Source organism: Dermacentor albipictus, chromosome 5 (genome assembly GCF_038994185.2).
Source record: "Dermacentor albipictus isolate Rhodes 1998 colony chromosome 5, USDA_Dalb.pri_finalv2, whole genome shotgun sequence".
NCBI lineage: Eukaryota > Metazoa > Arthropoda > Arachnida > Ixodida > Ixodidae > Dermacentor > Dermacentor albipictus.
This window is the reverse complement of record NC_091825.1, coordinates 136,025,844-136,047,914: the sequence shown is the minus strand read 5'-3', so window position 1 is coordinate 136,047,914 and position 22,071 is coordinate 136,025,844. Positions and strand designations below refer to the sequence as shown.

The following is a 22,071-nucleotide window of genomic DNA, read 5'->3' as shown; positions in this document are numbered from 1 at the left end:
AGAGCTCAATTTGGGAGACGCCTTCCACAGATACATCAGCTCGTTCCTACGGGATCGCAAGGCCACGCTCAAAATCGGTGACCTCAAGTCCGACAATTTCAGTTTGGGCCCCAGAGGCACGCCACAAGGTGCGGTAGTCTCACCACTGCTTTTTAACATCGCCATGACGAAATTATCGCAAAGGCTCTCCAACATAGAAGGGATCAATCATACGCTCTACGCTGATGACATCACAATCTGGTGCACCGGAGGAAGCGAGGGAGCTGTTGAATTAGGCTTACAGGAGGCTGTAGATCAAACAGAGATGTACCTGGAAAATACGGGGCTTAGATGCTCCCCGAGCAAGTCTGAGCTCCTCCTCTACAGGCCAGTCAGGAGAGGCCCCAAACCTAGAGGATGGAAACCGTTGTCTGAAATAAACATCAAACTCCACACTAAAAGCGGCTGTACCATCCCCAGAGTAGACACCATTCGGGTCCTTGGCATGTTCATCGAATCGAATGGCAGTAATAATACTACGCTCAACAAGCTGACAGCCAAGACTGAGAACATGATGAGACTCATCAACAGAGTCTCGAATAGGCGTGGAGGCTTAAAGGAAGACAACCTCCTCCGGTTGTTCCACGCCTTCCTCATGAGTCATATTGTTTATGTGGCCGCCATGCACAACTGGTATAACTCCGAGAAAAAACGATTAAACACTCTCATCAGAAAAAGTATAAAAAAAGTACTAGGCATTCCGTTACGGGCGAGCACGGACCTCCTTATGCAACTAGGAGTGCACAACACCTTGGACGAGATAATCGAGGCCCAGGAGTCAGCCCAACTGGCCCGTCTATCCTGTACCCCGGCTGGAAAGAAGATCCTGGCAGTTCTAGGGATCAACCCTATCCTCATGGAAGAGCGGAAATATGAAATATCAGACAATCAAAGGAACAACATACGAGTTGCACCGTTTCCCCGTAATGTTCATCCTCGACACAACGTAGGCAGACGCAGGGCAAGAGCTCTCGCCCTCCTCAAGCGTACCAAAGACGATCCTTACTCGGCATGTTTTGTCGACGCAGCCCAATATGGACAGTCGTCTAACTTCGCCATTGCCCTCGTTGATCACAACGGACAGATAGTGAATGCGGCTTCCCTGAAGTGCTCAACACCAACCAGAGCGGAGCAGGTCGCAGTTGCTATAGCACTCCTAGACAACAGCAGATCACAAATCTTCACTGATTCGAGATCGGCGGTCAGGGCTTTCGCTTCAGGATCCATCGCTGAGGAGGCTCACAAGATTCTCAAGAACAAGATAATCTCTCCGCACACCATCACGTGGTTTCCGGCTCACCTCGACCCCCAGCTTGACTCGTTTCCCAATCTTAATGACATTGCCCACTCCCAAGCGCGCGCACTAACCCACCGCGCGGGAGCAAGATTGAGCTCAGACTCTGGGGTTCTCGAGTTTCGGGACACTCTCACTACTTTCAGCGAACTTACTATGCACTATCACCTGGGTAGGAGGACTTATCCTCCCCCTCACTGCAAACTGGCTAGACCTCTGGCGTCCACTTTACGCATGCTTCAGACGCAGTGCTATCCGAACCTGGCCCTTTTTCACATGATCACTCCAGAGGCTTTCAGCTCTACTTGCCCCGACTGTGGGGCTGTTAGCAATCTCGAACACATGCTCTGGCGATGCCCCTCGTTACAGGGACCCAATCGCATCACAGAACAAGAGTGGAGCTCTGCCATCCGGAGCTCGGAATATGCACATCAAACTTGGGCTGTCCAGAGAGCCCACGATGCGGCGGTTAGGCTCGGCCTACCAGTCCCCACGTGGGAGCGGCCCGCAGCTCTGCCCTAAGGCAAAGCGTCTCAGGACCTTGCTATTAAAGTTCTTTGTCTGTCTGTCTGTCTGTATATGCGTCACAACTATCACGGACAAGCAGTCCTATTGGCTCTGATGGAGCGAGTTTACCGCCTTACGGAGGATGACCGCTTCTTTTATAACCACAAATGCGGCACACACATTATCTGATCACAAGCGCATCAGCGGCGAAAACATCGGCGAATACACCCGGCGAAAACACCCGGCGAAAACATTCGGCGAAAACAGCGGCGAAAACGCCCGCAGAGGGCTACTCTGCGGGCGTTCGCGCATCATTTCGCGGCCCCATTCCTTTAATAGGGCAAACACTCTGACAAACAGCAACAAATTCACTGAAGTGCCTTGCAACCAGGTGCTTAGGGCTATACGGCACTATAGATGGACATAGAACAACCCAATTGCGTAAACAACCCAACAACCCAACGCAAAATAATGTGTTTAGGTAAACAGATAATAATAATAAAGAAGGAGGTTCTCGCTCCACACAAAATTCCTTCTCTAGTATGCCGTTACTGAAAAGTTGAGGAGGTATGAGCCGTCGCTGAATCTGTTTAACGTAAATTTGTGATTTAAAGTGCCGTGCTTAAACTATCATCATTAAGCTCAGATGTTCTTAATATTTCCAAATCTTTTATAATAGAAACGGATCTTAATGTTTCTATTTCTTTTTCCTCACTTCAAATAATTTGAAAATTTTACATCCATACCCGTGGGGCTACCGCCTACAGCTCGTCGAATGCTGTGGGTCATTCACATTTCACGCTTCGCGCGAAGCGGCAGCGTGGGCGAAATATTTGCTGGCCGCACTTGTCGCGCCAGTTGGGCCTAAGCGCTATAGCGGGGCGCATAGCTGCGTGTGACGTATTAGCGCGTATTGAGTTAATGTATTCAAAAAACAGCTTCCGCGTCCGTTCTCATTGGCCAGACACAAGCGACGACACTTTCGCGAGCGACGTATTTGGTACTAGAGCAATCAGCTCGGTGGCGGCGTTTTCCAGTGAAGTGACCGTTCGAGAGGACAATCTCCTTCGCTCACTCGACCGACAGAAAAGGCCCCAGTGAGAATAAACAAGAAAATCACCAAGCACACCACAAAGACCAGCGTTTTAACTCTTATAGCAAGAGATCGACGTATATATACACTCTGTACTAAATAAGTACACGGCCAGAAGGGTGCGCGTCACAAGGAAAAAACAAAACACAAAAGAGCGCTCTGCAAGCTTTACTTGGTAACCAATGCGTACAGGAGGACGAGGACACAAGCAGAGAAATAACGACAAAGATTGCGTATTATTTAAAATGAATTCATTCCGACTTGCCCAAGGTGCAGTAATTCTAGAGCTTTACTAGCACACAGACAGTGAAATGAGCGGAAGTAATTAAACTTAGCAGTGGCTTAGCTCGGCTATGCCAGGATATACGTAGCGAAAGCTAAGGCATAGCATGGTTAGCCTTGGTTAATCTTGATTGCAAGTCCAGGTTAGTCTGGTTGTCTAGCTATGTTGCGGCGTTTAGCCAGTCGTTCGGTGCGCTGTTCGTCTGTTTTCTGGGCGTTTCGTTTCCTCTTCATCTCGTTCTGATGCCGATTCCAGGCCTCCTCCTCCTTATCGGAATTGTCGCCGTCCATACTGCCGCCTCAACTGTGGTTGCGGCGCACACGAGGTCTCCTTTTCACTCCTCCGACATGTTATCAGGCATGCGACGCAGCTGGCGAAGCGAGCGGAGGCGAGCGCAACGACGAGGAACGCGGTGTGACGTCATGTGCCTCCTCGGAGCGTCGCCAAGGCGAAATCGCAAGTTCGCGGCCAGTAAAGCTTTCGCTTTAATATCTTGAACTCAGTGCACCCTACTTCTATTGAATCCGAGCACCACTTTGCAGTGCTGTCTGCAAGCTATGGTACGTGACCTATCGTGCCACTTTGACCATTAGCGAATGCTTTTTTTAGAGCGTTTCTCGAGTATCGAGGCAAATAATTATAACAGCAACAGCGATAACAAGCGTAGGCCTTCTATTCGAGTTCTTTTCATACGAAAAGCTCTAACATAAAATAAAATTTCTCTGCTCATAACTGTTGGAAGATGTTCATAAGATAATTATTATACCAGCTTGACATTTAAAAAGAAAGCCCCTAGTTCGTACTTCATTGCAGATTACAGCCTATAGATAAGACGCGAAGGCCTCCAGATTATAGTGGCTACACAGATGTCTTCCTGATGCTTCGTATCAGACCAACTTTTGCGGTAATGTTGAAAATCTCTAGCTTCCATGTTCGCTTCATTACCACTGAGGTATTCCCTTCAAGAGCGGATGGTGCTGCACACAACTTGCCAAAACTAGCGAAGGCACTGCGCTAGCAACCCTATCTGTATATGCGGATGTCCTGTAACGCTCGCTGCGCCAGTAAAGACACCTATGGAATGATAAGTCTAGTCTCCCTCGCCCCTTTTGAAGTTCGGTGCGCCGAACGTGCTATAATCTGCCCAGAAATATGGGCCGGCGAACGATCTATAGACACTCGCCTCAGAGTGGCTTCAAAACTTTCCACAAACGCCGCACTACCTGCACGCACGATCCGGAAAGCAAGGCGTCGTGCATTCCGGACTTCCGCGGGACAATTCAGCGTCGGAGGACGGTGAAAGTGATGAGGGGCTTTCCATTCAGAACACTCCTCCGTACAAACTGCTTTCAATGACCGCGGGGAGCCTGCAGATTGGTGTGCGCGAAGCGGTCTAGACAGACAAGGGGCCTGTTGCTGCTGCTGTTCTCGGTGGAAAAAACAGGCTTCGTCCGGAAAAAAATTGCCGCTCTTCCATTCCGGCCCGCGGCGACTGAGAAGTGGAGTCCTTTGAATAGCAGGGATGCCGCCGCCGCCCAATCTCCGCACGTACGCCGTACTTACATGCGCCTCCGTAGTGTGCTGCCGCACGGGGCCGGCCCTTCTCTCGCCCGTTCGTTCGGCTAGCCACGGTATAGCGAGCGTATAGTGCATCGCATCCGTCGCCGACGAGCCGCTTCCTAGTCGCGGTGCGTGCTCGGCGGCTAAGCTCTGCTGCACGCCTTTTTTCGCGGGGAATGCCCTGCGAACACGGAAGAAAGGGAAGCGCGGGGGCCCCGGCAATGCACGCCGCGCTGCTTTGACTGCGACTGCTACTGCCTGCCTGCTACTTCCATCGCATCATCAGCAGCCGAGAACGGAGACCCCGAGCGTTATATACCGGCTTCACTACCATCTCTTCTCTTTCGAAATACAACCCTCTTTCTCTTCATCTCGAAATCCTTTCCCGTCGCTCTTGAACCTCGTCGAGAAGATTAAAATAGATCGCCGACAACTCTCCGAACGGTAGAAGAGGAAAAAACGAAGACTGCGCTGTCAGGCATTCGAAACTTGATGGAGCCTGCTTGCGTGTATACACGAGGCGTATATACCGAAGCCGGTTGTGCGTCCAATGCGGCGATCCCTCGGAGTCACGAATGCTTTGACGAGAGATTTCGTTGCGCAATGGATCGCTCGCGGCGATGATCGTTACAGCGTGTTCGAATGGAGTGTGCAAAGAATGTTATATAGCGCTGCCGAAGGTGTGATCGAACGGAGCAGGCGTCCCGAATACATACCGTATCCCGGTATCGGCGGTGCATCGGGCGTGTTTATCGAGCTTGGCACGTGCAGTTGGCCCGCCCAAAGCTCAAAACAGCAAGGAATACACTTTCCCAACATTTTGTACTTAGAATTCAATTTCATGTGGTTGAATTCACTATTGTCTTTCGGTATTGTTAAAATGGATCTCGACGAACTCAATTATAAATGTTTCTGCTTTGTCTCAGTACTGTCGTTATACAATGCGAGTATCCGCGATGCAGTATTCAAAGAAAGCTCGGTGTGAAGCCGTTCGAATGCGGTTATGCCGAGGCCCGTCAAAACTGGTAGACGTGCTTCCAGCAGAATATCACGCAATGAATGCTCAGACCTTTGGAAGTTGTAGACATTTGTAAATACAGTTGACCTTTAGGTCTCTCTCTCTCTCTCTCTCTCTCTCTCTCTCTCTCTCTTGCAAGTGTGCTATTGTCAGTGCCGGCAGTTGGCTAGCGGCACGGTGTAAGAAGTATACAGTATATTCGTACACCGTGGCTAGCGGAGTCCCCGCGTCGGTGGCCACAGCTATCTCAACGCGACCTTTGAACCATCGCGTCATTTAAGATGACGGAGAGTGCGGATAGCGCTATGCAGAGGCGTTGTTCTGGAGTGTTTTTCAACTCCACTTAAATAGGTAACCAATGCAACGACTCACTTTACGTTATTATAAACCATTTAAGTATTGGCGCAAACTGTGGTTTCAAATACATGTACTTGTTTATAGTATGTCGTTGTACACATCATACTTCTTTTGGTTGCGTTGTTACACCTTGCGTTAATACATGCTGTTCTATTCATGCTAATGTACATCAGATGACATGGCTACTATTTTACGCTTTATTACGACACATATCTTCTCCCTTTTCACCTTATGTAGTACCCCGTTAGAGACCTTTAAGACGACGTGCCATAGTGGACGGACACTTGGAGGCTAATAGAGAATTTTGAAGGGAAGGTATATCAACCATAGAACGATCGATGGAAGCGGGAAACGATAGGAGAAGAATTAAAAGAAATAAATGCGGCAGTACAGATTGCGAAGCAAAAGTAGGCACCTGATGTACGTGATCTAACTGAGATTAGAAAGGAGTGTTTAGCTTATGTAATGCATGGAAATGATGCATTAATGCAATAATGCATTAATAATGCAAGAAATGAGGCGAAGGATTTGGCTGTCATATTACGATATTTGCAGGCACAGTTTGAGGTGGGTTCGACAGACGCAGGAGAGGTAGAATGGCAGGCCTCTCTCGCGCTGTAGTCAGTTTAAATCGGGTAATGGTGGTGTTGGTGCTGATAATGATGATGATGAAGTTGACGACGACGATAATCACGATGATGCCAACGTTGGCCTTGGGTGAACTACAGATATAAGTATTCGCTCTGCAGTCGGCTGAAAAGGAATGATGACGATAACAATGATGATTATATCAGCAACGAGACACGAATGCCTTCGTTACGTCTCAAGAAAGCATCGGCTTATAAACAGTCGACGAGCTTATGCCTCTATACACAGCTTCAGCAGAAGACCCGCGCTGCGTATACAAACCGGCGAAACAAAGCATTCTTTCTGTTACGTCGCGGCCTTAATTGCGAGCGGGGCGGAAGGAGAGGGGGAGCGGACTAGGAGGAGGGGCAAGTTATTCGCCATTAAAGAAACACGGTGACCCTCGTAAGGTGCCGCATGGGGCTTGCGCACGAAGCAACAGCGGCGCGGTATACCATGCGATGCGGCGCGTAATAACGGGTCACTTGACCAGCAGAGCCCTCCCCCCCCACCCCCTCGAGAACCGGCGGCGCACCCGTAATTGGCCCTGACCCAGAGAACACGGCCTGTCCGCTAAAACGAAAGGGGGACCAAACAGGAAGGCACTTATAACGGTGCGGCCCGCGCCGTCCGCATGTATGTACGCGCCAACATGCAGACAACCAGGCACTTGGTGGCACACTCCGATGACCTTCATATATCAAAGAGCGCACCCCGTTCCACCTGACTCTTCCCCCCCCCCTCCCCCTTCCTCTTTTCTCTCTGTGCTTCTAGCCTGGCCCACTATAAAGAACATCCAGGAAGTTGTCCCCGGCACGACGGACGAACGTTCCGCGCGGGATCAACCCCATGCCACCCGCTCCGACGATGTTGGCATCCGATGCACGCCTGGTTCCCATTCTCTGATCTGCTTAGTTCACGTGTTGCACTTCTTTCTTTCTCTTCTTCTTTTTTTTGTATTCTTCTCGCCGCCGTATAAGACAATGCACCTATAAAGGCAGCGGCTCTCCTTTCGGGGCCGGCATGGACGGCGCGCGGGATCGCCTCTTGTTGCATCACATTGTGGTTCTCAGCGCCGTTGATAACGACGAAGCCACCTATTCCCCAACCACCCACTCCGTGCCCATGAAAGGTGCTCATCTGGAGGTGCATACAATGCACGGACGAATATGATTTGTGGCCTGTTGGCAGCGGGCGGCAAAGCTCGGGCCCGCCGTGCGCCTCGTTGGCGGGACCTTGAAAATGGGGTTCATCACGCGCTGACCCGTTGCGGCGCCTGATAAAAACGATCGTTAACACTTCACCACGCGACGCGTCGTGCCCTAACGCAGCGCGGCAGCTAGCCGTTGCGAAGCAGCAGGGGCCTGAAACACATTGGGAGCTCTGCAGATTGATTGCAAAGATAACCACACTACACTATCAACAATAGAGCAGTTCTTCGCGTTAGTGCCCGAAGAAATACAGTTATTACGAACTCGGATATAGTGAAATATGTCCTATATCGAAGTAACGTAATATACGTTGCAGGTACCGAATTCGACATTGGATTGTCTCGCGAACACTGGACATGTACTGGTATCGCTGAAACTGGTTCCTGTAGGCCACGTTGGTTATGCTCGTAGTTGTTTGAGAACAGGAGAGAAATGCCTCATGGTATGAGTGAACGTCATGCGCGGCATCATCATCTTAACAGGCGCATGCGTGAACGTCAACTTATGCAGTGACTGGGTAAAATACAGCTCCTTCATTATTATCAGCATCCGCGTTTTCAAATACTGCAAGTGTGATAGGGGTGCTTAGAGGTCTCTGGGAAAGGCCTACGTTTTATAGTGAGCATAAAATGCGATGATGATGACGATAGATAATTACATGAACGTATTTTGTTGTCAAATTTGAAGACATAATCTAATTATTTAAATTTTGGGGTGTTACGTGCCACAACTACAATATGATCATGAGGCACGCGGTAGCGGGGGCATCCGGAACAATTTGACCAGCTGCGGTTCTTTAAGGAGCACACAATGGGCGGTGCAGGGGTGTCTTGGCATTTGGCCCCCCATCGAAATGCGGCTACCGCGGCTGGGATTTGAACCAGCCACGTCGGGCTTAAGCAGCTCAACGCCAAAGCCACTAGGCCACCACGGCGGGTAAAGACACAACTTGTTGAATGTGAACTGTTTCTTACTACGTATTTGCATGTCGTGTCATGCAAAGTTCTCAAAGCGGAAGCTTCTCAGCCTTCGGCAGTTATCTTAGAAGTCAACGCCACGCACACTGATTTTAGCCGGGGAAGAAGACCGAACAGCTATAGCTGTAAGAAAGTTACATGTAATATATTTTTTAATGTGATAGAACATAGCCCACGCATTGCACAAAATTTAAGCATTAATTTTTGTAAAAGTATGCCTCCCAGTTTCATTGCTGAAGGTTTCTTAATGTAGACGTCTCGTCATTCCTAGGAAATTTAAATAGGAATTAGGGCAACAAGTAGCTCAGAATGTGGTACAAGTGGTTTAGGTTCATACTTTCGTATTGTGCGCTTTGCGTCTTTCCGCCCCTCGTATGGATATTTATAGCAAAGAGAAGAAAGCTTACAAGAAATTCTGATGATTACGAACTACGCTCATCGCAAATGCTTCCAAGCCAAAGCGCTGAAGGCTGCACTGAGTGATTGCGCGATAGCGTTGTGCCGACGCTAATTTGTAATGGACGTTTAAAGGTGTAAGAAGCCTTGAAATTATACTATTCAAAAGAGTTCGCTGTTGGCCCAGTTGATACATTGTATTCAAAACGAAAACAGAGAAAAAAAAAGAAGAGGAGGAAGAAGAAGGAAACGCGTGACAATGCAAGATACTTATTTCATATCACCCTAACTTATTCAAGAAAAAAATGCTAACAGCTCCTTCACCGCCCGATTCATGGCCGACACCCAGAGTGGGTTGCGCCCTTCACTTAGGGAACAAGAACAAGAAATAGAGACACAGCGTCGCGGTAACAGACACATTAGTACAGTGCTTCCGACCTCAGAGCCGCGGCTTGACATTCGGTACGGCCGCGAGCACTTTTTTTGAACCGGAAACTTTTGCGACAGACAGCGCAGCACATCTTTGTCGATGGTTTCGAAGCTGTTCAAAGAGTGACAAGACCAGTCGCACCAAAGCAGCAGAAGGTGAGGAACACTGCCCTGAATGTGTGATGCTTCGGGGATAGCAAAAAGTTGCGCAAAGATCCAGAACGCTGTCTGACGTGCCTACTCGCGCCGCGCACTGGTTACGAAACGTTCGACAAGGCGTGTGCATACTACACCAGCACGTGCGACCCCTTTCTTCACTCACGACTCGCTGGCACCACGCTATATGCCACCGGGAGTCGCCCCGGCGTCTCAAGCGATCAGGTTACGCCGTCGCGCACACACCTCCAACGGCCGCTCGGTTGACTCACCGTTCTCACGGGGTCTGACGCAGGCAGTGTCTACGGCAGCGGCTGCACATTACGTCGGAGACAATGCAGCACACGTCATCAACCGTCGCCCCGCCAGAGGGGGCGTCGGGCGATCAGCTATGGACGCATACTTACAACGTCTCCAGGCAGCATGCATTGGCTACTGCTAAACGCACAGCAAGACGGAAGGCCGTTCGTTTCGCGAACAAGGGGCGCTGACGGCTGCCTCCCACTCTTTGGCCCGCGCGCTACTAGCCGCGTCTGGCCGGCTGTCCTTCAAAGAAGTCGCAACGAGTCGATTGTGATGACTCTGCGGCTAGCGACGTCTTCTTTCGGTGCCGCGCGACGTCTGGCTGACCTCTATTGTCCCAAGGCCAGCATCTCAAGCGTATCCCGTTGCAAAGCATTCAGGGGGCGAGATATGGCAGTGGAGGGGGAGGGGGGGCACCTATTTTGCTCACTCCGCATGCACTTTTACGAATGGGTCCGCAACGAGCGCCTTGTCATCGCTTAGAGCAATGAGCCCAATACTGAGAGTAACATAAAGCACCGCTCTGCGACCCTCTCCACGACCGACCGGCAAAGATGATGGAGCTGCGCGCATAGAGGCAAAGATTTTAGACAGAGCAACGGACCTGGACGAACTAATCTTAGCGAAGGAGCATACAGTACACGACTGGTCTCCACCACGTACGCAGAAAGTTACTCACTCGCCCATGGAAGAAGCTCACGGAAGCGCCGAACTGTAAGAACGTGTCGACGAAGTTCAATGCCACGCCTTCAGGTACTCGCACATCGGCAAAGGTCAATCTGCCAAATGCTCCGAGTTTTCGGTAGTCTCGAAAAAGAACCAAGTCGCCGAATTTCTGGGCTATTAAGGAAAAAAAAAACGAGAGCGAGGTTCTTTAGGAGAGCGCTAAGGAGGCGCAGGTGGTTAGCACTAATCGAGGACTAGTCTGATTAGCGATCCACCGCTACGTGAAATGGCTGATATACGGGAATGACCCCTGTTTAATCTATACTATTGATGAAGCAGCCCACTTAAAGTCGATGCGTTCACGCACACATGAAGAAAGCATAGGCGCTGGACTGCTCTATTGCTCAAAGACCCGCTTTTTTTGTAGTGTCGCTTGAGAAGCGCACGCGCTCTGACGGCAGTGAGGCGTGAACAAAGCCCCTCCCCCTCCAAAAAAAAAAAGTTCATCTGTGGAAGCATATTCTGGTGCTAATCTATGATTAATGCACAGTTCCTGACTCTATAGAATCATCCGATGCAGTACAGAAAGTAGCGGCTTGTGGTCCTGGTCAATAAACGAGCTTTACGCGCTCGACTTCAGCAAATCGATTACGCCTGCATACGTGTCTCTCTCTCTCTCTCTACTGGAACGGACATGGAATCGCATGCTTAGAGGCGCAGGAGATGTTGAGTGGGCTCGCGCAAAGCGTCATCGGGCAAAATTTCGTCGAGCCTACCGCATCTCCCGCGGAGCAAGTGCCGAGAACGTTCCGAGACAGTGACGTCTGAAAACTAACGCTTACGGAGTCATATTTATGCGGATGCACGAGACGCAGCTCGTTAAACCTAACAGCAAAGAAAGGATACTTTAGCCTCTAGCGAAAATTCAAGTCTGCTACGGCAACTTTCTGAAAAAGGCACTATAATTAAGCCAACCCCGAACAAGAGAGGAACAGCGCCTCGGTCGAAGACTGCTGCATTACCACAGGTCGTACAGACAACGCCTTCTAAGCAACTCGGGAACTTCATTCTTAGAGCCATGGCCTCACGCGTGTGTTCCGACAGCCCATACATTTCAGTGGGAGGCGGCTGCGACGATTTTCACCTTCGCATTTCTTTCTTCCTTTTCATTCTGACTTTTTTTTTCTTTTTCTTTCGTCTCTTGAAAACGGTTTGCGGTGGTAGCGTCGGCCCAGCGAGATGACATCACGTTCTGTCACCTGTGCGACGCGGACGTGCTGTACCAGGAGCTGGAACGCACGACTTCGCAGCGCCATGTGGTGAATACTGGCCATCCCGCCAAATTTGTAAACCTTTAAACAGCAGGAAAGCACGCACGCCGGCCAACAGAAAAGGGAAAGCGCGCGTATGCCTTCCTGCCAGATTCGTGCAAAGAAGGGAGGAGGATCCGGGCCACGGAATCGTGACGCGAGGTCTGGACAACGCGTGAAAAGCACCGGTTAGACTGACCCGTTCATGCCTTCCGCTGAACAAACAAGGAAGGAACCCTGGGAAATGCGCTCGAGCACAAAGCCGCTGCCCACCTGCGCCCAAGGACGAAAAGATGCAAAAGTGTTGTTGTTCGCTGACCCCATTGCTTCTCTGCCATGAGACTCAGCGCGAGGCAAGGGACCATGTTAGTGCCCTCGACCATGCAAAAGCGTGAATATCTAAGTCGCTCATTACACTCCAAAAGAAACAAAATTACTAACATACAAAACCCACCGTCAGAAATCAGTACGAAATTGCCGATATAAACAGAATAGAATCGATCCAGAAAAAGGCCACTCGATTTGTATACCGAGGCAACGACAGGAAGTTTTCACTATTTTTCCAGCTAGCACCCATTGGCCTTGCAGCTCTTTCTAAACAACGTAACATTGCATCCACGCAACTTGTGCAGTGTCTCTTGGTCAACTTATCCCGATACGCCTTGTCGAACAACTACTTAATGCGTGCTTATTTTTCATCCACGTCAAGAAATACTCATGAACTGAACATTGTCTTGCAGTCTCGGACCGACTTTTAAAGTACAGACTTTTTCCCCGCACCTTCCCCGCACCTTCCCCGCAACTGCGCGCTGAACGCTAAGAACTATGGAATCGAATACCTGGGAACGTTCAGTCATTACCGTTGAATAATTTTTGAATGTCCTTAGAATGTTTTCCTTTAACTGTACCTTGTAAATTGTTTTCGTACATGTTTATTTACTTCTTTGACACTGTTTGTACAATGTACCCACTTCTGCCCTGATAAAGGACTGGAGCATGCGAAATAATATGAAGTAAATATGGACTCGCAAGTTGTTTCCAACGTAGCACTGCAATCAATACAAAATGCGCTAGCGCTTCTTCGCATCGACCAGGGAATCTCGTCTACAAAGTTCACACAGCGGAGACTGCGTGAAGAAATCGAGCTTCACTTTCTGTTGATGAGGGATGCACAAAAATGTAGGCGTCATGGTCCGGGGCCAAGCTCGCGAGGAATAGTTCGTTCCGACAATGCAACAGATTCTAAACAAGAGTTTCTTTCATGGCGGAAGGGTCGGTCTTCTCTCGCCGGTGGCATCGTATACGTTTATTGTTCAAGATAAACACCTGAACGGGAAACGCACACACGCTGTGAATGTCTACTGTATCATGACACTGCGCAAAACACTGGGAGTCTCTCTGCACGAAATATCGCCCTGGAGGTATACGTATAGCTACTTAAGGCGAAAGTGCGACGTCGATCAAATGCAACAAGGCCACCTAACACTTGCGTGCTGAGATCGCGCTTGGTGAAGTAGTATTATTTTAAAGAAAAGAAATAATGGGCAGACACCTTATCGAAATCTAGACGATGACTGTAGATGGTAATGCGTTTAGCGTTGAAGCAATGTAGCGATGCAACGTATTGCCACCACCGTATCACGTTATGCATGAGGCGACCACTGCAGCGAGACTCCTCTGTACCGCCTTTATATTATTTTCTATTAACACGCCGCACCACCTAGCGGCGCCGCCGCGAAGCCTGCGCGTTGCCTTCGAAACGGATGGTGTGTCGGTGCATGTGAACGCTGAGAAACGTGTTATGCGGTAGCCGGACTCCCCCCTCGCGCTTCTTTCTATATAGGAGAGGGTCTTATGGCTGCAAAAGTTCTGCAACTGTGCCCTGGAAGCTTCTTTGACTAGTTCCTTTTAGCAGCTGATGAAATTAGCATGGGAAGACCCCTGTTGGCTTACGTGCATCAGATCCTGGGTGTGATAACGGTTTTATTACATTCTTTTTTTTTCTGCAGCTGACATTTTTTTTTCATATCTCCACTCAACGCCAGTTTCTGGGCCTTCTCCTTCTAGACCTGTTTTCAATTTTCAACTTGACTTCTTCCTTCTCTTCTTTGCATTCTGTACTGTAAGCGCATCAGTATTCTTCGCTATTGACACGAGATTTCAGAGTGCTCCAGGCACAGCAGGATCCACGCGCCGCGAACGTTCTGCGAGCGTGCGCACGTTCCCATGGCTGAGAAGAAGACGTAGCTGTACGAACATGCGAGCATGGGTTATCGTTCGAACTTTCAGAGCCGCCCTTCGAAATCTGCTACGACCACCAGCCTGCTTGGCGGTGACCGTCGCTCGGCAGCAGCATGAAGGAGGCCCGTCCACCCCGTCCCTCGACGCTGTGGCTCATCGCTTTCACTGCCGCCTTCCTCGTCGTGGCCGTGGTCGCCCTGATCTCGCTCCTCCTGGCCGTGATGTGGGCGCCGCGGGTCGCCGAGCGAGCCCTGCAGGGCTGGCGACCTCTGTACCGACTCGACGCGTTCGCCGCCAGAATCACCGCGCGAAGACAGCGCCACATCACGCTCGTGTGCACCGTGGGCGCCGGCGTCGTCGCCCCGAGGGAGGCGTACCCTCCCGACGGCGTCTGCCACTACACCGTGTTCACTCACGTCTCGTACGACCAGCGGCACGGCGCCTTCCGAGCGCTCGGGGCATCGTCGACGTCGCAGGCTGCGGCGAGCTGGCGGATCTTCCTGCGGGAGGCGTCCGGTTCCACCGTGACGCGCCTGCTGCCGTCGCACGGCGACTGGGAGGCGTTCGTGCGATCGCTCGCGCCGGACCTGGCGCGGCGTATCAACGCCAGCCTCGTCCGCCACCGCCTGCACGGCCTGGCGCTCTTCCACGTCCGCGTGCGGCCGGCGCAGCTGTCGGTCGTAGCGGCCGCCATGCAGCTGCTGGCGAAGCACAACCCCGGCATGTTCCTCGCCCTCGGCGTCAGCTTCGAAGGCGTGAACGACGCGAACGCACTGAGCACGTTCCCGCCGGGCCTCCTGGACGACGCCGTGGCGCCGCTGTCCCTTCTGGTGCTGGAGACGCACGTGCCACCGCGGGACAGCGGAGGTCGCTGCCGCGCGGTCCTCTCGTCGGTGCCGGACTCCTACGTCGGCGATTCCGAGCCCCAGGTGCCGAGTCGCCTCTCGCTCAGGGGCGCCATTAGGATCCTCGACCAGCATCCGGACCTGCGGCGCGTGGCTGGCACGCCCGGTCTGGCCGGCTGCTTCTCGCTGTTCCTCGGCGCGCTCGTCTTCAACACGAGCAGCCCGGAAACGAAGCTCGGCGCGGTATGCTCGTCCTGGTCCGCCGATCAAGTTAGCAAGGTACGAAACAATCGAACTCGACGAAAGCGATTGCGTAGGACTAATCCTCTAAACGCGATAAAATTTATAAAGCTGCACATCGTATAAAAGTGCATATTACTAGTGTTACCCAACTTGGAGAAGGAAATACGGGGCGGTATAAGGCCAGTCTATATAACTACCTGCATGTCTCGTGACCCCTCTCATTTTTCAATCAATGAAGCTCAACAGCGCATCAGAAACAGTCCCTCTGTAGGCTGTGTTCATTCATATTTAAATAAGTATATTCATAAACGTCTAACCCTCGCATTCTAGAATGTTCCTTCCCTCGACGCCCACGACATTCTTCAGTCGAAGGGCACGCCCGCTTCTCGATTGAAGCAGTGATTGATTCGCCAGGTTAACGACTCGAAGCAACACTGGCGCTACGACAGATGTCATAATAATTTTTGTACCACTCGAATGGACGCCACGTTTTTTTTTCAAGGCTATCGCGCGACGCGCCATTTAAGGCCCTCGCCTTAAATTAAAAAGAAGGCTGAATAGTTCCGCAGCGACTCACGACGCAGCTGGGTATTCGCATTTCCAGCCTCAGGCTGTACTATATCCAAACAGCATTGTGACATACGGTTTCGATGACTACAGTTAAAGGCCGTTCCAGAAATTCAACGTTTTCTGAGACCCCGGTGGGCCAGTAACTTTTGTGGTTGATTGTGCTTGCGAACCGGGCACGCATACAGCGCGTCGCGCGGCCTCGACTCCGCAGGTCTGCGAGCACCCGAGCGTGCGCCTGGACGAGCACACGCAAGTGGCGTACGGCCGAGACGGCAAGCGCTTCTTCAGCTTCGAGAGCGTGCACGCGATTGTGCCCAAGCTGACGCCGCTGCTCAACGCGACGCTGCTGAGCGACCGCACCCCCTGCCTGGCGCTCTACAACATTGAGCTGGACGACGGCGTCTGCCTGCGCTGCCCCTCCGAGCGCTACCCGAACATCGTGGTGGAGGTGAACAAGCTTCTGAGCCTGTTGAACCCGGACTCGAGGTGTACCTGGAGTCTCTGGAAGCGCTTGTTTCCTTCGTCGCCGTAACACGAAACATTGTCACGTTCATTTCCTTTTTTAACGTCCGCAATGACGGTGCAGTTGTTTGTATATTCGAAAGGTCAGTGCCCCCGAGGCGTAATACATCTTTTTGTTCAACTTTTAATGTGTGCATGCAGTGATGTTGTAGTTCTTATCTCGTTTGAAAGGTTGGCCCGAGGCACTTCAGCTGCTTCGTCATTCAAGGTATAATACTTTTTTATATTATTTGTTTTTCATTTAAGGCTATGTACAACATGAGATACATGGCTAGATGAATTGATGCCTTACCAAGTGGATGATACTCTAGAAGGGAACGGCGAGAATATAATTTTTATTCACATATCGTGGTCTAGAATGCACAGAGATACTAATAAGATGTGGAACGTTACACATGTTCCAAAGTGGGACGCAATTCCAATAGCGCGACGGAGAAGCCATAAATATGAAATCGGGGATTTACAAACGTGTCGAGTAGACAAGTACACAGATGACCTTATATAGGATGATGACTAACAGACTGAAGAAATAAAGTCGCAACTCTTTATGTACATACATAACAATAGAATACAAATGCCCTATATTTCTAATTGCAACACAAATACAAGGCGTCACATGCATGCGAACAAGTTGGTTTGGTATATAGTCTAGCGTGTACCGGTGAAACAGCTCATGTAACCAACGTTGCAAGTCAGGAAGGCAGCCCGGGCGAAGACCGGTTGCTATCGGGTGCCGCTGACGGGCTTGCAGTAGCCCCGGGCAGGACCACAAGCGAGCGTGCCACGTTCAGTGCACTTGAAGAAAAGTTTTCGGCTCGTTGGTTGCTTCCGTCACCATAAGCACAAAACAGTGCCGCGTTTACTTGTTTTTCTGGTCACAATCGAAGGCGGCATAGTGTTTTCGGTCACCAGTAACACGAAAATGCCGTCACGTCTGCTTTTTTTACGCTTAAGTCGCGGGCGGAGTAGGATGGATGGACGTACAAAACCTTCATTTGAAACCGATAGCTGGTGGCTTCTTCAATTGCTGCCATGGAGACGACGGTGGTTAGTCGGCCCGGAGTCCGTGGCGGCTGCCTATGCCCGCCCCGCGAGCCAGACCTGCTGGTCCGGGTCGGAGCTGAGCAGCGTGGCTTCCCACTGCTGCGTCGGCCACACGGGCATGCAAAACAATACCCCGAAATGTCATCACGGCTTTCATTTTATTTCCGCATGACGTCACAGACGTTGGCCGTAGTTTTGGGACATTTTGCCTGCTCGCCGTATCACGGAACGTTGCCACGTTTGTTATGACGTCCTTGTCGAAGGTGGTGTTTTGGAGTTTTCCGTCCGTCACCGGTAGACAAAATGTCAACGCTCCTTAATATAATCTTAATTTCTGCCGATGGTTACAAGGGCAGCTACAGCCTCTCTACAAGCCGCTGAGCTAGACGCATGGCTTCATAGAGGCCGCAGTGTTTGTGGACTAGCTTATACGCATCATCATCATCATCATCATCATCATCATCATCATCATCATCATCATCATCATCATCATCATCCAACAGAACTTTTGCTCCCCATCCCTTTTCCCCTGTGAGGAGTAGCAGGCGAGAGCAGGCTAGAGCTCAGGCCGACCTCTCTGCCTTTTTGCCTCTCTTCCTTTACTCCTGCCCCTATCTACCACAAATAAGACGGGGCATGTCTAAGTCGCAGTGGCTTGTCAGATTGTACTCGTCATAAAGCAGCAGAGGCACTTTAAGCTATAATACTACGTGGCATAAAAGTGGCCAGTTGCAACAAAATTTCATAACACCGCGAGCACGCAGCCGCAACAAGTCAGTATACAAAAATCTTTAAAATCACCATGGAAATTTATTATCCTCTCTTAATGCGATTTTAATGCGAAGTATTCTTCCCCGAGTGTAGCCATCCTTTATATATATTTTTTCTTTTTTTTTTGCGGGCGGGCGGGCGGGTTGTATGTCTTACCGTTCAAGTGGGCCGATCTCGATGCTTGTACAGCCTGTCTCGCTCCTTTCGTGGGCCGATCCCGGTGATAATGCAGTCTATCATGTGCCACAAAGGAAACTATGTATGTGTCGCTCGGGCCACTGGGTTTTAGTTGCTTTCAATCTTATATTATGACATTCCCAACATTCTGTCAACAAGATTTATATCCGCTAGCAATTTTTGGTAAGGCATGTGGATACCGTTAGCGGAAGCAGAGAATGGAATTTCATCTGCATACACAAACAGCGTGACATCCTGCATAATTGGAATATCGTATAGTAGTGTGTTAAACAATAGTGGGGAAAGCACTGAACCCTGAGGTACACCTCTGGTGTGGGAGAACCACTCGAAATGATGCTTTCTATCTGTGCAGAAAAATATTCTTCCGTGCAAGAAATCCCTGATCCAAGCAACGATATACGTTTTCATGCCGCTGTATTGTCCTGTCTTGTCTTGTCTTGTCTCCAAATACTGGCTCATACCCACTACGGGGGATCGGCCAAGAAGCAGGCCGTTTGAAGAATGTTTATTAGAATTGAAACAAAAACTAAATTTGCGTAGCAGAGCATGGGTTAAAGAACTATAATTTAGAAGTTAAAAAAATACTGTTAAGAATTTTGAGATAGAATAATTTACCATAATGACTTGAAATGATAGGAATAATTGACAATTTTAAGAAATTCAGCAAGGTAGACTTTTTGTGTCTCTAACAAAGTTGTAAACCGCAGTAAACCATCCCTGTGGCTGGATTACAGTGAAGTCGCCCCCAAGTTGTCGAATTTAAATTTGTAAGAGTTTTCTCTGTATTAGTTATCGGCGGCACGAGAGGGGGAAAAATGCTCAATAGATTCAGATGCATTGCAAAAAGAACACAGAGGGGGACACAGCGAGATCAGACCTACGTAAGTAAACATTTAGCATCCGTATACGGCATCTCAATTTTGTAAAGGAAACTTCAAATTGCCTTGAAGGACACCAATTATTACTCCACGGGAAATAAAAATGGCAGAATTCAGAAAATGACGTTAGAATGGATTTTGCGGGATTTTGCGATATATAGAAAAGCCGCGGTTCCATAAGCTGATGTCAGCAGAACAGATATGGCAGGGCCATTGAGGAATGCTCGTGCGAGTGAACCAGCCATTTCATTCAAGTGCAACCCACGACATCCCAGTACCCAAAGCAAGTATACTTGGTCTGAGTACGGAGGTACTGTCGAAGACAATGTTCGCAGAATTCTTGATTTTGAAGATGCAGTAAGCGCTGCGCACACAGTCAATCAGTCGGTCACAATAACAGCTAATGGGTCACTTTAGAGAAGCTTTCGTAATGCTAATACAATCGCTAATAATTCTGCCTGCAATACGGGTGTGAAATCAGGAAGACCAAGAAAGTAAGACCATTGAAGAGATTCAGAGAACGTCCCCACTCCTGCCTTCTCATCGCACAGAGAAGCGTCAGTAGCTATTGTCAGTAGCTAGCTGGCTTAGGCGGTCTTGTACTACATTAATTATCTACCAGGCAATAGTTTAGCGTGATTAGGAAATACGTCATCGAACTCAATTTTGAGGTCTGGTAAGGCATCATTCGGATAGCACACTTGACGTATGGACACAGCCAATTGTTGCAACTCTGCTTGCACAAATATTATTCGCGGGTTGTGTAATCGCGACCATGCTACGCCAAAAAACTGCACCCTGTAAATATACAGGGTGTCTCGACTATCATGCATCAAAATTTAAAGATATGCGAAAGCCACGTGGCTGGACAGAACCTAGGAATTGTTATTTGCCGTCGCTTGGAGATACTCAGATTTTTCTATATAGTTTTCTTTTCTTTTGCATTCCGCCTAATTACATAACTAGTCTTCATTAATTAATGAAATTCTCAGATACTATACTTAGATGAAAAGCGTCAATGAGAAAATTGCAGAGCGACATGAAAAACTGCCGATACAGCTTTCTGTTGCTCAATACCTGCCAGACAAAAGTGTCTTTCCGAGAGTGAAAGAAGCCCGCGAATGCACGCAAAAGTGCCTCGAGCGGCCAGACGCGTGGCACTCCAATCTACCCTCCAATCTCATGGAACCCAGGAATTTCTTTAAAATGAAAAATTCACTAAAGGTAGTAGGTCCTGAGGCGCATAATGAAACAAAATCTTTAGCATTGCTGCTGTAATTCCACCTGGACGTGGCACTGATACCGGTAATTATCTAATAATGTCCGCAAGCTCTGTTGACGTTACTTCTGCAAAGTCGTCTACGAGGGTCGTTTCGATAGTCCTGTCGGCAATGTATGCGTGAAATGTTGCACTAGGCCACGAGCAACTTCCTCAACTGACTCTGATAATTCTTTTGTTGATAGAATTACAGAGTCGATTTCACCGGCGCCGGTATAACTTTACGGGATCAAAAAAAAAAAAAAAAGAGCTGTGCATTTCTTATTACTATAGAGTTCGAAATATATGTGTATTGCTTTCAGTCATAATCATCCTTAGCTTTTGAGCCTGTTCACTTAAATGTAGCGTCTACATACGTATAAGCAGCTTAATTATCAGGGCACTACATATAAAGAGTTTTTTCCACGCAGTTTTTCGACGTCTAAAATCGCGCTCGCAATCAGTATGCCACAGGGGCAACACGATCCACCCTTAGCAGATGGTACGACAAACTGACGCTTTTTTGATGATTGTTTTATAATTGAACAAAGGCTAATTGCCTTAATATCCCTCTCTATGCCTTCCTGAACGTCTAAAGCCGATTTTAACGCATTTAAATTTTGAATATTTAACAGTTCGCACATGATTATTTAAGCATGTTAGCGGGGTAATAAGTTCAAAAATGATAGGGGGACGATCACTTTTAATACTGGAATCAACAGTGTTCCAGGAATTGACAGAAATGCTTGAGCTAGGAAACGTAAGACCTAGGGCAAAGCGTGACTGACCCCGAACGAAAGTATGTACTCTCGAATTTAAATAGGAGAAATGATTTGATGAAACCCAGTGCCACAAGCATTTGTCACATGTATCCGTTCGCAAACCTCGTGACAAATGATGAGAATGGAATGGCGTGCCACTAGGAAGTGTTATATCCAATACTAACACTTCACATTCTGGTGACATTATCTCAAGTGCTATCGTAGCTTTATGGCAGATCTTTGTAGATACAAATAAAGCTAAACCAGCGTCTCGGGAAAAGTGATCCAATCGAAAACATCGGAATTTTTTTAAAGTCTGACCAGCAGCAAATCAAGTTTCCTGTAAAATAATAATATCTGGAGAATATTTAGAAGCGAGACATAATAAACCTGTTGCAACGGAAAATATGGAACGACAGTTCCACTGAACTACTGTTTAACTTCCTATGGTGAAGAAATCCGACCAGCAGAGACCACCTGGCATAAGACGCTCTCTTTCAAGAAGACTTTCTTT

At 49.1% G+C, this 22,071-nt stretch overlaps 1 protein-coding gene across 1 annotated transcript; it reads left to right on the top strand.

Moving 5' to 3' along the window:
• The first annotated feature begins 14,406 nt into the window (after positions 1-14,406).
• On the top strand, positions 14,407-16,775 carry LOC135909313 (uncharacterized). The gene is made up of 2 exons (XM_065441251.1): positions 14,407-15,591; positions 16,337-16,775. The coding sequence occupies exons 1-2, from the start codon at positions 14,581-14,583 to the stop codon at positions 16,655-16,657; spliced, it is 1,332 nt and encodes a 443-aa protein (XP_065297323.1). The 5' UTR covers positions 14,407-14,580; the 3' UTR covers positions 16,658-16,775.
• The last annotated feature ends 5,296 nt before the right edge of the window (positions 16,776-22,071 follow it).

Excerpts from the sequence above, each read along its gene's own strand:
- LOC135909313 (XM_065441251.1), top strand. The coding sequence starts at position 14,581 with ATGAAGGAGGCCCGTCCACCCCGTCCCTCGACGCTGTGGCTCATCGCT. Across the intron at positions 15,592-16,336 it reads CCGCCGATCAAGTTAGCAAG|GTCTGCGAGCACCCGAGCGT; the intron begins GTACGAAACAAT and ends TCGACTCCGCAG.